A 15,208-nucleotide genomic window follows, 5' to 3' on the forward strand; every position below is an offset into this window, starting at 1 on the left:
CAGAAGCTGTTTGGAACTCACGACATGGTGCTCCAAACATCCTCTCAAGGTCGTTGCAGCGTCCCGGTTTGGACAATTTGTTAGGTCAGTGCTGGAACTTGGCGAAGCAATCGCGGCAAGATGAAGCGTGTAAAAAGTGTCCCCGCTAGGGAAACCTGCCAAGAAGTAGCATATACCGTCGACGGATCGTTACTGGAATATCTCGAATACCTCGTGCAGGCTCCATAACCGTGAATCGCATTCGCGGTGCCGTGGAAACCGGAATTTCACCGAGTCAGTTCACGTCCAGCCAGCTGATTTATCACCACGTGCTACTCGTTATCGAAAACTGTAACTGCTGGACAGCGGGCAGAAAGCGGGACGCTTCCGATATTCCATTATCGGCGCGAACAAAAAAGCGAAAAAGAATTTTGAAAGAAATTAAAATTATATTAACGTGCTAGCGTGATATTAAAGATTGAACGATACCAGGAGGACCTTGGGAGTTTCCGTAAAGAAGCCATCAACTTCAACCTTGACGATAAACACACGAACATTAGTAAAAACAACCGAGTAAACCGCGCGAGTCGCGTCGCCTAAAAATCAAGCGATTTTTATGAACCGATGGAGCTTGACGCGAGATGTAGGTGACGGCTTGCGTTTCCCAGATAAGGTTCACGCCAACTCGACGTTAAGATCTCGATCGTACCTGGCCAAGCACGTGGACCTTATTCGCTGTATTCGTTTATCGCCGCGGCCGTCGTGACAACGACGATAGCGAAGGATAGGCGAAGGACAAGGAAAAGAAAATCGATGTATACCGGTCACTCGAGATTATCGGCGTCAGATATCACGTTCTTCTTTATTTTCGATATTGTTTACACGCTAGTCGCGACAGTGTCGAGTTTCCTTATCCACTTATGTTTGAATTGAAACAAACGCCGTTGAAGCAGTGGAATATCGTTCAACAGTTCTTATAATTTTTATAATTTTGTATAAAATATAAGGATTATCGAGTTAAACATCTTTAGATTTCAGCATGAATTTGAACATGAATGCTTAACTTTTTTGTAGAAAATCCAATCAACTGTTATATTACACATGCTTTAATTTTACGTTGTACGCACTTTTCTCTCAGAGATATTTTTTTTATATTAATCTAAAAAATGGGCACATACGCATCCGAGGTACAACAGTTATAAAAACGGAGAGAATTTTCTCCCTAGATACAACGTAATTGGATTTGCAGAAAATAACAAGCCGACAGGGTTGTATTTTGTGGTAGTGACCGTCGACTGACTAAAGTTTTACATTGCTATCTGCTTCCCCTTTCGAGTCACGTAAGTGCACGTCCACGCGATTCCAGGGACTCATTGTTCACCACCCTGCAGCGGCTAACCCCTCTTCCCCCTCCCGTCGGTGCCGTCGGTCGCTCGACGAACTAACAAACTTTTCGATCCACGGTTATGGCCAGCTAACGATCCAAATTGCGCGGTTATTTTTTAACACTTTAAAGAATGTTACTTTTTAATATAATTTATTTGCCAAGAAAAGCGCGCTTTCCTTTTTTTACTGTACATATAATTAATCTTCGGGATATAAATTATGTTGCATGCAATTTCAGAAAGCGCATGCATATCAGTTTAAAATCAGGAGCTCGTGGTACAAAGTTAAATAATGAACGCGCAAGAGTTTGGGGTGGGGGGGTCGTCGACCTCTATGCGTTCGACATTAAGGGTTGATAATATCATTAAGAATCGCACGAATCACCATAATGCGCGAACGTTAGAAACACAGGTTGATGCAATCTTCCGCTTTCGTCGGATTGCATGAGCGTTGAGCGTTATTCAATTTCGAAAGTCAGTTCTTTGAATGGCTCTTTCTCTATCCGTCTCCATTATGTATTATAGTATTTCGTAAAAATTCTCTCCATTAATTTTAACTCGACTCTTTGATATATAAACATTTTAAGCGATGCATAAATTAACATAGCATTAACGTATCGGATTACAAAGATTGATTTCAAGAAATTTGAAATTAGGCTTTCCAGCGAGCGAAGGTTCGTGTTAAAAAAAATTTTAAATCTTGAATAGCGGAAGGGTATATATGTTATAGTCAAAGCCCGAAACGCGGGCATTCCTAGGATTGACTAGTCAATTCTGGGGAACGACCAAGCGTCTTGGTCAAAGCCCGAAATAAGTTTTGCGTTTCGGCTTTTGACTAGTCAATCCTAGGAATAACTAATACGGCTGGTCAAAGTTAGAAACTAAGAAAAATCACTTTGGACTTTGACTAGTCAATCCTAGGAATAACTAATACGGCTGGTCAAAGTTAGAAACTAAAGAAAAATCACTTCGGACTTTGACTAGTTAATCCTAGGTGTGGTTTCGGACTGTGTGACTGTTAACAAATAAAATCAAGATTTTTTTTACTAAATTAAGTTCTTATTGTTAACATAATGTAGCTTTTTATTTACGTTGTAAAGCGAAATTATAAAGTACATGCATGAGGGGGGAGTGCAGGGGAGAAAAGCCTTCCTGTTCACGTGCGCTCACGCATGTAAGCCCCCTTGCACCCCTCCATGCATGTGCTTTATAATTTCGCTTTACAACTTAGCATGTACTTTAAGTTGTAAAGCGAGGTCAACGCTGCCTACCGGCGGGGTGGGTGCGGGGGAGGGGGGGCCGAAGGCCCCTCCTTGCACCCCCCCGTGTGTGTGTGTGTGTGCTTCCCACGCATAATTAAACTAAAAAAACTCCCAGCGTGAGACCTAACTGCTTGAATCGAGATGCTTGGTTATTTTGCACGATTTAACTGTTTAATGATTTTTGTTAAAGCAGGGCATACACACGTGTGTGTGTGTGTGTGTGTGCGCCCTGCTTTAATGAAAATCACAACTTCTATAAAGCAGGGCATACACACGTGTGTAAATGCCCTGCTTTAACGAAAATCACAACTTCTATACTTTTGGCCCCCCCCTTCCCCGCACCCACCCCGCCGGTAGGCAGCGTTGACCTCGCTTTACAACTTAAAGTACATGCTAAGTTGTAAAGCGAAATTATAAAGCACATGCATGGAGAGGTGCAAGGGGGCTTACATGCGTGAGCGCACGTGAACAGGAAGGCTTTTCTCCTCTGCATCCCCCCCCCCATGCATGTACTTTATAATTTCGCTTTACAACGTAAATAAAAAGCTACATTATGTTAACAATAAGAACTTAATTTAGTAAAAAAAATCTTGATTTTATTTGTTAACAGTCACAAAGTCCGAATTAAGCCACACCTAGGATTGACTAGTCAAAGTCCAAAGTGATTTTTCTTAGTTTCTAACTTTGACCAGCCGTATTAGTTATTCCTAGGATTGACTAGTCAAAAGCCGAAACGCAAAACTTATTTCGGGCTTTGACCAAGACGTTTGGTCGTTCCCCAGGATTGACTAGTCAATCCTAGGAATGCCCGCGTTTCGGGCTTTGACTATAACATATATAATTTTCTGCATCTCGGTTATTCAATTCTCATCCTCCCTTTCCCAAAATTCAATCATACATATTAATTAAATTACGGATGCACTTTAATTTCTAAAAATAAAGCGAAAAATGGAGCAGTTTAAATTCAGTTTCATATCGCTAATTTGATATTTTTGAAAATTTGAAGTCTAATTTATTTTTACGTTTGAAAGTTCTCTCTATTTTGACGCGTTGCAAATAGCATCCCATTAAATGTGGATGAGAACGCAGGTTTGCATTTATCTATGGTGCCATTTCTGGCTGTCTGGAAAAAAGAGATTCAATTTGATTATTCGGGTTCCATTATATTATAGAACAGCTCGGAATTAGAACAAAATGAAATGAATTAAATGGAAGATAAAATAGAAGAGGACGAACAGTTTGCGCACCCTTCGAATTTCAGCAACAGAGTCACGAATGTATAATATCGAGTGTACTCCCGGAGCTTGTAATAATGAACATAATGACCACGAACGCAGAAAGAACAATTAAGTGTGCGTCGGCGTAGTTAACGTCCTTCGTGAAGAGGCGTTAACGAGACGCTAATGCCTTGGGCGACACTCTCAGACATATAAACGCGAACATCTATATGATGCTAATTAACTGACATCATCAACATGTATTTTACAAAGATTTTTTAATGGTTTTATTAATAAATCGGTGCGGAATACAAAACCATACAAGACAAGGAATAATTTATTTATTGCTTCCCAAAGCTGTCATTATCTCAGTGATTGATATTACAAGACAAGCTGAGAAGAATGAGGGTTACCGCTTTAGGACATCCTGTATACTTTACTCAACTTTACTACTCAAGATAAATGATTCGAAGAATGGAAAAGAAGTATGAATGGTGGAGACGGAGTATGTATAAAGAAAGTACTCGTCCGAGTTTTTCTTCATATGCACACATAATGTAACCGTCATAGGGTGCAACACGCGAATTGCCCGGGTTTAAGCATGTTCGACAACGAGAACAAAGAAGGATCGATATCCACGACGTCCACGACGCCGCGCCGCTCCGGGTTGATAGCGGCGGCCGCGGCGGTGGTACGTTTCGTGTTTCGTTTCTCATTTCCGCGGAGGACAATGCTCCCAACGATGCAAGGATCGAATGGTCGATACAGGGCAGCGATTTTATCAGCGCGGAAACCGCCGACGTTGGTTCGTTTCATCGATTCGCGAAGTGTATGAACGACGACAACCGCGAGAGACAGTTCTATTTCTTCGTTGACTGACAAAGAAAATTCCGCATAAATATTGACAAATTACAAATCCCGAGCTTTATTGATTAAACAGTCAAATTTACAAATTCTTAAGTAATCTGCAAAAATATTTAAGACGCGAAATGGAAATATATTTATTTATCGGTCATTGTCATAGAGAAAAGAGAGCAATGCAAAATCATAAAATTAATAAGTATATATTTAATTTTTGAAAGCAGACAGCGCCGAATTTAATTCTGTCGAAGAAAGTCTTCTCTATATAACCTGAAAAATTCTAGATGATAGTGGATGAAAGGAAATGCAGAAACCTGACACGCGCTGTATATGTATAACCATGAGAGAATATAGCCGGTAACGATACGAGAGAGAGAGAGAGAGAGAGAGAGAGAGAGAGAGAGAGAGAGAGAGAGAGAGAGAGGGGAGGAACCAGCACCGAACACGGTCGAACGTGCTGAAGCGTAGACTGCGAAAGCCGTCTTACACCTTCCACGTAACGTGGTCTTTCAAGACTAGGGTCATCTATAACCCTGGCCATTGGATTCTTATCGACCTGCCTGCCGTACTGAATTTTTCAGTATACATGTCGGGTTGATTGACCGCCGGCTAGATCCCACGGAGTCTATGTCGTTCGTGATTCTAAGACTTACCGTATTTCGATTCTGTCAATTCTCCTCGATGTCTCTCTCTCTTGAGAGAGAGAATCTTCTCCTTCGCTTCAAGAAGAATGCGCGACACGGCGACTCTTTCGTTTTCCACGCCACGCGTTTGATTCCATTCGCTTATTGTTCGTTCTGCGAAATGTATTCCGAAATCGAACGATGCGGTTTAACGTTAAGTACGCGATCGTGAAAGGTCACGATGCTATCTTCCAGATGAGTCAGGGAATGTTTCTGCCGTACATAAATCATCCTATCGATCTTGAAATTGCATTCCGACCACTGAATATGTTATACTGTTCTGTCTACAGTTCGTCTAACTTTTGTTGTTGTTTCGTTGTAGATACTTCGGTATTCCACATTCCCTGTTGTGGACAGAGTTAACTTTTTTCAAATCATTGGCAATTATACCTTTGAAAGAATTAACTTACAATCATAATACCAAGAGAATTTAATAAAGAGCTGTCTTTGTCCGTTCACTAATTTGAGAAATCTTCCGCGAGACATCTCGCGAGTTACTTTTGTAAAGAGACGGAAAAAGTTATCTTGGGGTTTAATGAGCGTGAAAACGACGGACAGAATTTTCTTGGCGACGTGCAATTTGACTGTTTCGAAACTTAAGTTCGGCCAGCAAGTTCCACGAAGTTGGACGAGTTTCGCGGAACCGTACTTTTTTTAGCGGACGGACTATGGACTTTGTAAGAGATAAAAGGAATTTTTAAACACAATATATAACAAACACAATATATAATTTAGTCATAAATAATTTTCAAAACCTCAAGGAAGTGGGCGAAAAGGATTGCAACGTTTTACAATTCGCATTGCACGTAAAATGGTGCAGAATAAAAGCAGTGCGAAGCGATTCGTTCGGTTCTTTTAAATATTTATAACTTCCAATATGCACCTAGTTCTTCATTTGTATTCCCTCAAGCTGTCACTTGTAATTTTTAATATGAGCACATGTTCCCCGTCGTTCGAAGGGCATATGGTTCCAGAAGTTTCCATCGATTACCCCAGATGGAAAATAATAAAATTCCCTGGCCTTGAAATTTACATATCTTGAAGGCAGGGCGCATCGAAAATAACATGAAAATTACGAGTTGCTCCCTCGATTATTAGCGTTCTTATTTCTGCTTTATGCTTCTTATACCTTTTACATAAATACATAAAATCATTGCTCTTAAAAGATAGATGACATTTTAATACAGTTAATTAACATATTCATTCAAGTGAGTGACACTGCATACACTGGAGTTTACACTAACTGTTCACGTTCATTAAAAATAAACGGAAAATACAATATTTACAAGTCAAATTGTTAAATTCTGTATATTCTTATGTATAGTCTTAAAAATCCAGATTTATTTTTAATATCATTTATCACGTATAAAAGTATTCTTCGAGTTACGTTTTGCTATTGTAAAGTTTCAGTCACGTATTTTACCTGTATGGACGTATAACTATATAATCATGTTATGTGACTATTACTCGTATATCATCGACATTTAAAGTTAGAATGATAAATGTTGTAAACAATGCGCTGTTATCTGGCACGAGATCGTAATACTTGGCATTAAAACAGTCGGAACAAGTTGTTTCCTTTCAACTTATCAATTCGAATCAAGCTTTTCGATGTCGCTGCTACACCAAACCTCGTTCCATCACGAATCTTGTTTGTTATTCTAGGAAAAAAATATTCCCGTCCTCGCTTTAATAATCCTCTATATAAAGAAAAAGTGCAACTAATTGAAGCCGCGAATCGTTTATAGAGAATACTAAAGAGAACGACAGGAATACAAACTTTCCCGCAAACACATCGTATAAGAAGTACAAGAAATATCTTTTTTATTCTCCCAAGCTTCATCCAAGATAATTATCCTGGTGGGAGTAATCAACATAAAAAATCGTTCCGTTTCTTAATCTGGTTCATCCAAATTAAGATTATCGCATGATTCTCATATGCTAAGTTTACGATCTGTCAAATTCCTGGCATACGGTGATCGTGAGTTCGTGCTCAAGTAAAATTTTCCCCGATACTTGGAATCGGCTGCGAAACCCATGTAAGCCTCAGGTTTCCATACGCAGCTCGCTAGAATCCCGGGTCGCCATCTTGGGCATCGACTCGCGGGGAATCCGTAGGGGTTCTCCACTGATTCCGCGTAATAACGCCATGCTCGATTGTGTCCACAGGTAACTAAATAGACAAGCGAAACGTTAACGAAACTTTTGACGAGAATATAGACTTAAACTTAGACTTAGACTATGCTTTAAACGATATTGAAAGAGAGAATTAAGTATTACGAGAAAGAAAAATCTTGACAGCGGGAAGAGCGCACGGCTCGACATCGTAACGAGTCACTCACTATATTGATTTATGATTCTCCTGAAGCCCATGCGAACAATGCTCTTCAAATCGCAGCCGGGCTGTCGTCTCCCGCCGCCGTTCGGGTAAAAATCGACGTGACCAAGTGGTTGAGGGAATCCAAAATTGCCGCCGTCAGTATGAATGACATCGACGAAGACAGCGTCAGCCCATGTCAAGTGACCGTCCTCCCCGGTATTCATGTATAACGGATAAGCCGGGTCCAATCCGGTGATTCTACCTATCTAAAAACGCGTTTCTCAACGTACACACATATCTAACATATAGTTTGTCAGTCGCGTTTATCGATATCGCGCCTCGATTGAAACTTTTGGCACTAATGCAGTTCCGATAATGCGGCCTTCGATTAGTCAAGTGAACGTGCAATGCGGTGTAACTCCCCCCCCTCTCTCTCTCTCTCTCTCTGGTGATCGTTATTAACAGATCCTACAGTATCTAACCTTTCGAGGTGCCAGAGCCTTCCCCATAAAACCAGCAACTTCCGCGCCCAAGCTAAACCCGATCACATGAAGTTTGGATAAAGAGACAGCTTTTTGTGCGTCGAGCCAACTTATCATGTGTGCTAAGTAAGGTCCGACGACTTTGGTATTTTTCACTGCCGATATGTACCATGGTAAGACCGCCAATTTAGGCCAGTTTATCAATATCACGTTATAGTGCCCACGACGGAGATAAGCTGAAACAAAGAGTATACAATTGGATTCTTAAAATAAATAATTATGACGTATATATATTGAACTTTTAATTATTCAAATTATTCAATTATAGAAACAAAAACTTTTTATAGTACTAAAGTCTTCGTACGCATGGTAAAAGAAATACAAGAAAATATTATTGTTCAATCACTTCACTTGATGACTCGACAATGTAAACCGCGTTTGTAGGAAAATCATCAAGCAGGAAGCAGAATTTTTCTTTCTTAAACAAACAAATAAACAAAGGCGGCTCCTTTGGGGCCGTTGAAAGTTAAATTGGATCAATTCGTGCGCTGAATAGTAGAAAACTTCGCAATTTATTGTGCCAAGTTATGGTGTTCACTATTTGTCATCCTGACAGTACCTCTTGAGGTTTAGCAAGATAGATCCCGTAGATCATGTAGTTACTAATGGATCTAGCCTACTCGCTCACCCCGAACTTTACGAGCGGAAAGGAAAACGAAGGTATCGCGACGACTTTTAAGGAGCTGTTTTGGCATTCAGAGCGATACATCGCTGTGGTATTACGCGCCTACCAAAAAGCTGGAAATGTATCATACATTTGTTATCATCGAAATAAGATAAAATTTCATTTTCAAAAACTTTTCAGAGATTTTTGAAACTTTTTTCGCGAAGTACTGTCAAATTTGACAAATCGCTATTTCTCTATGCATTTAACGATATGGTGCTTATCGCTTTTGGATATTTATAAAGTACGTACCATTTCGTACAGAAATAGGACCTTTTCCTGAACTACTATCGCTGTATCCGTGAATGTACATGATAGTCGGGTGTTTAAAGTTGAAATTACTCTTCTGCAACGTTGTGGCATCATTAAAATCCAGTACATTTGGATACGTTGGATTCCGCCTGTCGTGGATTAATGCGAAACGCAAGAAAAATGTCGCTATGATGAGCAAAATTTGTGAAATTTAACATGATCGATGATAGACTCGTTGATTTACGGACTATCGGAAAACTAATTTTCGAATTCTTAGTTCATGATTAATTAACTGGTCTATTCACTCAAATAGCTTACATCTTTCTGACGAGCTAGCAGATTAACAAAATTTCCGGTTAATTATTATTAATTTCCGCTTAATATCCTCAATATTTACAATATTAAGGTAGGAAAATTATGTTCTACCGAAGCGTTTGCTGTACATTATTGCGTGACGGTGATTCTGATTCATGAACAACGCGTACCTGGTATACAATAGAAATTGGACGTCCTGATTCAATCGGATAGGGCAGCAATAGAAGCACGTACCGGTAGGAAGCAGAGTCAGATGCAATATAGTATCTCCTGTAACAAAAGTGAAGAGATAATACCTTTAACAGAAATCGGAGCTAATCAATTTCAATTTTCCGATGGTATAAGATATAATATATGAGATCTTTAATTAAAGAATTGTAAAACGCAAACGACTACTTGGAATTAATTTGTTCCTCAATCGACCTCAGCCAGGTTCAAGAATCTATTTGATAGATACCGTGATTGGTACGTAACGTATTTCGAATAGCCGTGTATTGGTTCAATCCTCTACGCGTTCCGTCTTCCGTTAAATTGTGCATAATACCAACGGTGACGGTCGGCCTCGACCAATCGCCGCGGTCGTCGTCATTGAACCTGACGATGGTCACGTCATGTCGCGTGTCGTACAGCCGACGGAGATCGACGGTGCGCGATACCCTAACGAAGAAACCTTTTAGTTCCCCTCGTCGCGCAAAAGGTTTCGACGCGGAACACGTCCACGCAGGAACATTGCTCGATTTCGTGAACACGCGAAAGAACTTGTACTTATCTAAATTCTGAAAGGTAAATAATTTTTCCAAGCTACAACGTTAATTTCCGACACCTTTGAGTTCGATCCATTTAAAGTATCTTTTTTTATCTCGTGATTCCAAGGAGATTATCGTCTTTTTCAACCGTTTAACGTTTTAATAATCTAGAACGTTTCTGATTGAATTCCGATTGAACTGTTGTGTTCAAATGAGTCAGGTAATGGGTGCTATTCCACGTAAGGTATATAGATTCAAAAACGAACATGTCAAATTATCTCGTATCTATATCTTGTTTGATAACGTGTATCGACGCGACGCCAAGAAAAACACAGAAATAATTCGCCGTTCTTTCTACTTCGGCAATACACGTGATGCCGTGTTCCGTCGTAATTAAGCTCGCACGACGGAAAGCGTTAAGTGGCTGTTGAGTTTGCTCACTCGGTTGCACCTCGCAATCCCTTACACCTCACACTCGTCGCGTCGAAAATGAATAGTTTTTATACGAAAAATTCGCATTGAGCAATAATTTTAATTATTTTACGCAAAAACATTTTTCGAGTATTTATATTGTCGAAAAATAGAAAATGTTTGATAGAAGCATCGTTACCACTCGACAGCGGATGTCGAATCCAGAATTTTAACTCGCGATACTTGTCGCCGCGCTAAAACGATAAAGGCAGAAGAAACAATTTTTACAATTAGTGAAAGCCTCTAATATAATTTACGACTCGAAGCTCGGGGATTTATTTCACAATTGCGCAACGGGATAATTAAACGCATTTTCAAGTAGTCTCTCGAGAAATAGGTCGCCGTTTACACTTTCGTCATGATATTCATGACGCTTTTTCACGCCTCGAGGCATTCCACCGCGGAAACAATCGTGGCCAACGGCTATATCAGCGTGGATTAACGATACCGCCGGATCGGCGATGTGGAAGAAACTTTTGCGATCGCGAAGAAACGTTATCTTTTCCGACAAACCGTTATAGCGGGCGAAAGGAGTGAACGGGATAATCTAAAGAGATTGGTCTTTTGCAATGTCGGTCATCGCCTTGTGCACAACCGTTATGGAAAAAGTTCGCCTTTTTATTATTGATATGATCAGCATTACCATGCAGTAACACGCTTCCGCAATTTGCGCCAGTTTGATGACACTGCATCGAGAATGTAATTTTCGCGGCGCGATTCTTCGAACACTGCACTGGGAACGTTTGCGGGATCGCCGCCAAACTAAGAATATAATATTTTATAACGCAATCACAAAAGAGAGAAAGACGTTTCAAAATGTCGTATATAATTCATACAATTATCTTGTTTACTCCTTCACGAACAAAATCTCGTAGTGCGTTGCATTAAATTGCTATTAAGTTCAAGGGGTCATCAAATCTAGTCATCAACGACGACCTTTAATGTGAAAGCAATGTGCGTCCCCAATTCACGCGCTAGTTACACCGGACGACTCGCGGTAGTGGAAAAAAGGGCGCACTTTAATTCCGCTGTGGAAAGCTCGACTTTTATCTCAAAAAAAGCACGCTACTTGCCGTGTCGCCGTATCAGGAATTTATCGTACCGCATAGTTAAACGCGTGAATGTATTTTCCGTGCAGAATGCGTTACGCGTCCTGATTACCTGATTTCAAATGATATCGGGGAATTTCTCATTTCTCGAGCGGATCCACATGTTCCGGTTGGATGAGATGCACACCATACCACATATGTGTATACCGGTCATGCCGGCTACTTACAATTAAAAACAACAAAGATCTACGTACGTCTTAATTGAGATGGGATACGTGTATACAAGAGCGAGAATGGCGTCGAAAATGTTTAACGTAATCGATTATTCGTTTACGCAATTGGACATGTTATACGAAAACAAATGCTCCTATGCCATGCATTACGCTTTGAGCCGGCATGTTTGCCAAATTTGTTTCTCGTTTAACGAATCATCCATCTTCGCTAATTGCCAACGGAGTCGAGTTATATTTGTAACACTTTTATTACTCGTTAGTATATCGTTAGTATAAATCACACCGGCGTACATGACATCGCTTATTATTAATGAAACGGAATTGCACTTAACGCGATCACGAGCGCTTTATAGATGAAAAATTCACGCGAGTAATTGCACGATCTAGTTTTGATTCAGTGTTGGTGGTTAATAATTTTTCTACAACGTTAAACATATATACAAACACTGTTCCTTACATTTGACTATTACTCTTCTAACTTCTTCTAACGGAGTTAATTACACGTTTTGATAATTACTATAAATTATATATAAATGTATAACAAATATATATTAATTGTACGACAAATTATTAATGCACACACAGGATCGTTAAATATAATTATTATACGCAGTATTGATATATTAATGTGCACGATTTGTGTTACAACGCACTTGATGAAAATAACCGGCACTCGCGGAAATTAGAAGGAATATCGAGTAATTTAGCACTGGTCGCAATTTACCTCTTCGAACAATATACAAATGACAGAGCATAGGCACGAGAAGCGATGGGAGCATTGTCGAGCACCCGAAAGTTTCAAATGGCGCGCTACACTGAAGCCTTTTGCAGTATCGTCTTACACCAGATTCGAGAGGAAACTGGTGGGACTCAGCAGCAGCTGATCGTTTTGTAGTGCTCCCGTACCATCATCTCCCGTGAGCATAACGATCTACTTTTTTGTTTTTGTAAAGCTGACTGGTGGCAATGATATACAGTAACATGCTAGGCACAAATTGATATTATGAAATTGATTTAATTGTTTCACTTCCGGTGTTAAAATTGTATACGTGGTTGAATCGAGAATAAGGAGTACATTTTTTATTTGTACGAGAACATTGTCCTCATTTAGAGGTAAATGATTTTCCATCATCCAAACATTGTGTAACAAAACTTTCTTCATGAAGAAAATTAAATCTTTGTCGTGATATCTTGATAAGAAAATATTTATTCTTTCTTTTTTTTTTCCAGGACAAGTTACTGACGAAACTAGAGGAGAACGAACCAGAGTTAGCATCTTCGCAGGAAGATGAGGTAAGAAGCCTTATCGAAAGCAAGAAGCAGATTTTCTTAGAGCAATATTTTTAAGCATTATAAAACGCTTAATCGACCGTTCTGAAATGGCACAATGAAATCGAATGGTGAAATTTCCTTTCTAGACATTATTCGAGATTGTCGTGGATATAATTATGAAAAAAACTAACTCTTTCCGCTTGAATCGGCATGGCATCGAGTGATATAAGTAGTAACTGTTTCTTTCCGTTGATCCTACGCGCTCTACTCTTTAAGATTCTCTAAGATTTAAACTGCTCGCGCGATAGATAATTAAATCTAACTCCTAATATTATTGACATACGTTTTCTATTATTAGTAAATAAATGAAATTTCTTTTCAAATATTAATATAGATACGAAATAAAACACACACCTTTTTGGTAACTACACCGCACCTATGTAGGCATAAATCGAAGTTAGTCAATAAAAAGAAGCTTAATGGAAATTACATTTGCGCATAACGCGTGTAAATTAAATTGTATGTACATTAAATTGAAGCCATTCTTTTCGCTGAGACTTTCATAGTAATCCATTTGCCATGCCATGCAAATAACGAATATAAAAATAAGGTATATTTTTAAAAATACGCGTTTTATTTTTAAAATAGATTACTAAATTTTTGACAGAATGTACTATAGTCTATATTAGGGTGTAAACATGATATGGTCCTGAATAGAGATGCTGTATATCTTCTCGGTTCGTTGCATTGCGTTACGCTAGATTGGGCCATTAGGCTGTACGACGAAGAAAATGACGATAACAGAGCACTTGTATCGCGTAAAATATAGCCAGCCGTCCGGAAAAGTCGCAATTTCCGAACGAATTGGCCGTCCAATCGGTCGCAAAAGTCGATTAACGACGACAAAGTGGCGGTTGCAACCCTTCGATTCCTGACGTGTTCGCCCATCCTCCCGACTCGAGCTATTAATATTTCGATTAAAGTGACGCTTAATTACGTTACGTCGATTATGGCAGCCAATCGCGTCCGTCTCGATCCTCGTTAAACAATGAGGTGTTACATCGTGCGTCCTGGGATTTAATGACATTATATCGGCAAACGCGTAAAAACTCGGCAAACAAAATAAAAGCACGCTCCGTGATGAACGTGAATAAAAGCGGCTGCTCTCTTTTTTTTTTTTTTACTCTTCTTCGACTTTTTCCCAATCCGTCGACAGCCAGTATTATACATAACGCCGCGATTGCCAGTAAAAATACGTTTGATATTGTTACATGTATATCCAACGAATACGCATTATTTTTTTTCAGTGCGTCATATGTGTGAATGCGAGAGCGACGATGCAAACCGCACCATGTGGACATCGAGTGGTTTGCAGGTGAGCGAACGAGTTTAAAGTAAACGCAGATTTCCACATTAATCTTCATTTTAAATGCGCTTTGTACTTTCTTCCTATTACGCGGGAGCTCTAAATATAAGCAGTAATTATTTTTCACGTCGGCGCTGCGGCGCCATATATTTTATATACGTTAAAAGAACTGTTCCTTTAATTACGATGTCTTGGATGTTCGTTACGTTAACATCACATTCATCTCCACCGTTTTGCAGACGCTGCTTCGTCAAGACTATACAAATGGCGGTGTCTCAGAGGCTTTTGCCGTTGAGATGCGTTATATGCAGAGCGAAGATTCTACGGCTGAAGCAGACTCTCATTCCGCGTGATGTAAGTGACGATATTACCGTTTTACCTCAGACGACTTTCTCATTTTCGGGTTCACGCGCTAATTGCTCTTCCCTCGTTTACTTTATTTCTGCTTTAAAAATTCTCGTATAAATTTAATTTTACACGTTCTCTTCCCATCTTGCTATAACGGCGCGTTTCGCGTACAAATCAATTTCATGCCTACTGACATGATAGCGACGGAATCGCTGTTAATTGGAGCGGATTCTCAAAGCCGCC

At 39.7% G+C, this 15,208-nt stretch overlaps 2 protein-coding genes across 4 annotated transcripts in view; one reads left to right on the plus strand and one right to left on the minus strand.

The window, feature by feature from the left end:
- LOC143896317 (uncharacterized) overlaps positions 1-15,208 on the plus strand; it is a 70,974-nt gene that overhangs the window by 49,406 nt on the left and 6,360 nt on the right. For all 3 annotated transcript variants that reach the window (XM_077404104.1, XM_077404101.1, XM_077404102.1), the window contains exons 3-5: positions 13,210-13,272; positions 14,559-14,626; positions 14,857-14,971. In XM_077404104.1, the coding sequence (XP_077260230.1) occupies positions 13,210-13,272; positions 14,559-14,626; positions 14,857-14,971 (246 nt within the window). The remainder of the gene's footprint in view (positions 1-13,209; positions 13,273-14,558; positions 14,627-14,856; positions 14,972-15,208) is intronic.
- LOC143896318 (pancreatic lipase-related protein 2-like) lies at positions 3,300-13,203 on the minus strand. Its single transcript, XM_077404105.1, has 6 exons — positions 12,704-13,203; positions 9,651-9,750; positions 9,166-9,314; positions 8,190-8,425; positions 7,730-7,973; positions 3,300-7,560 (listed from the first exon to the last, which is right to left on the minus strand). Exons 1-6 carry the CDS (start codon positions 12,756-12,758, stop codon positions 7,322-7,324), a joined length of 1,023 nt encoding a protein of 340 aa, XP_077260231.1. The 5' UTR covers positions 12,759-13,203; the 3' UTR covers positions 3,300-7,321.

The sequence above is a fragment of the Temnothorax americanus genome, unplaced genomic scaffold (assembly GCF_048541705.1).
Source record: "Temnothorax americanus isolate GAGA-0224 unplaced genomic scaffold, ASM4854170v1 Scaffold18, whole genome shotgun sequence".
Taxonomy (NCBI): domain Eukaryota; kingdom Metazoa; phylum Arthropoda; class Insecta; order Hymenoptera; family Formicidae; genus Temnothorax; species Temnothorax americanus.

Excerpts from the sequence above, each read along its gene's own strand:
- LOC143896318 (XM_077404105.1), bottom strand. The coding sequence starts at position 12,758 with ATGCTCCCATCGCTTCTCGTGCCTATGCTCTGTCATTTGTATATTGTT. Across the intron at positions 9,751-12,703 it reads TTTGTATATTGTTCGAAGAG|GAGATACTATATTGCATCTG; the intron begins GTAAATTGCGAC and ends CTTTTGTTACAG. Across the intron at positions 8,426-9,165 it reads TCCTATTTCTGTACGAAATG|CTTATCTCCGTCGTGGGCAC; the intron begins GTACGTACTTTA and ends TCTTTGTTTCAG.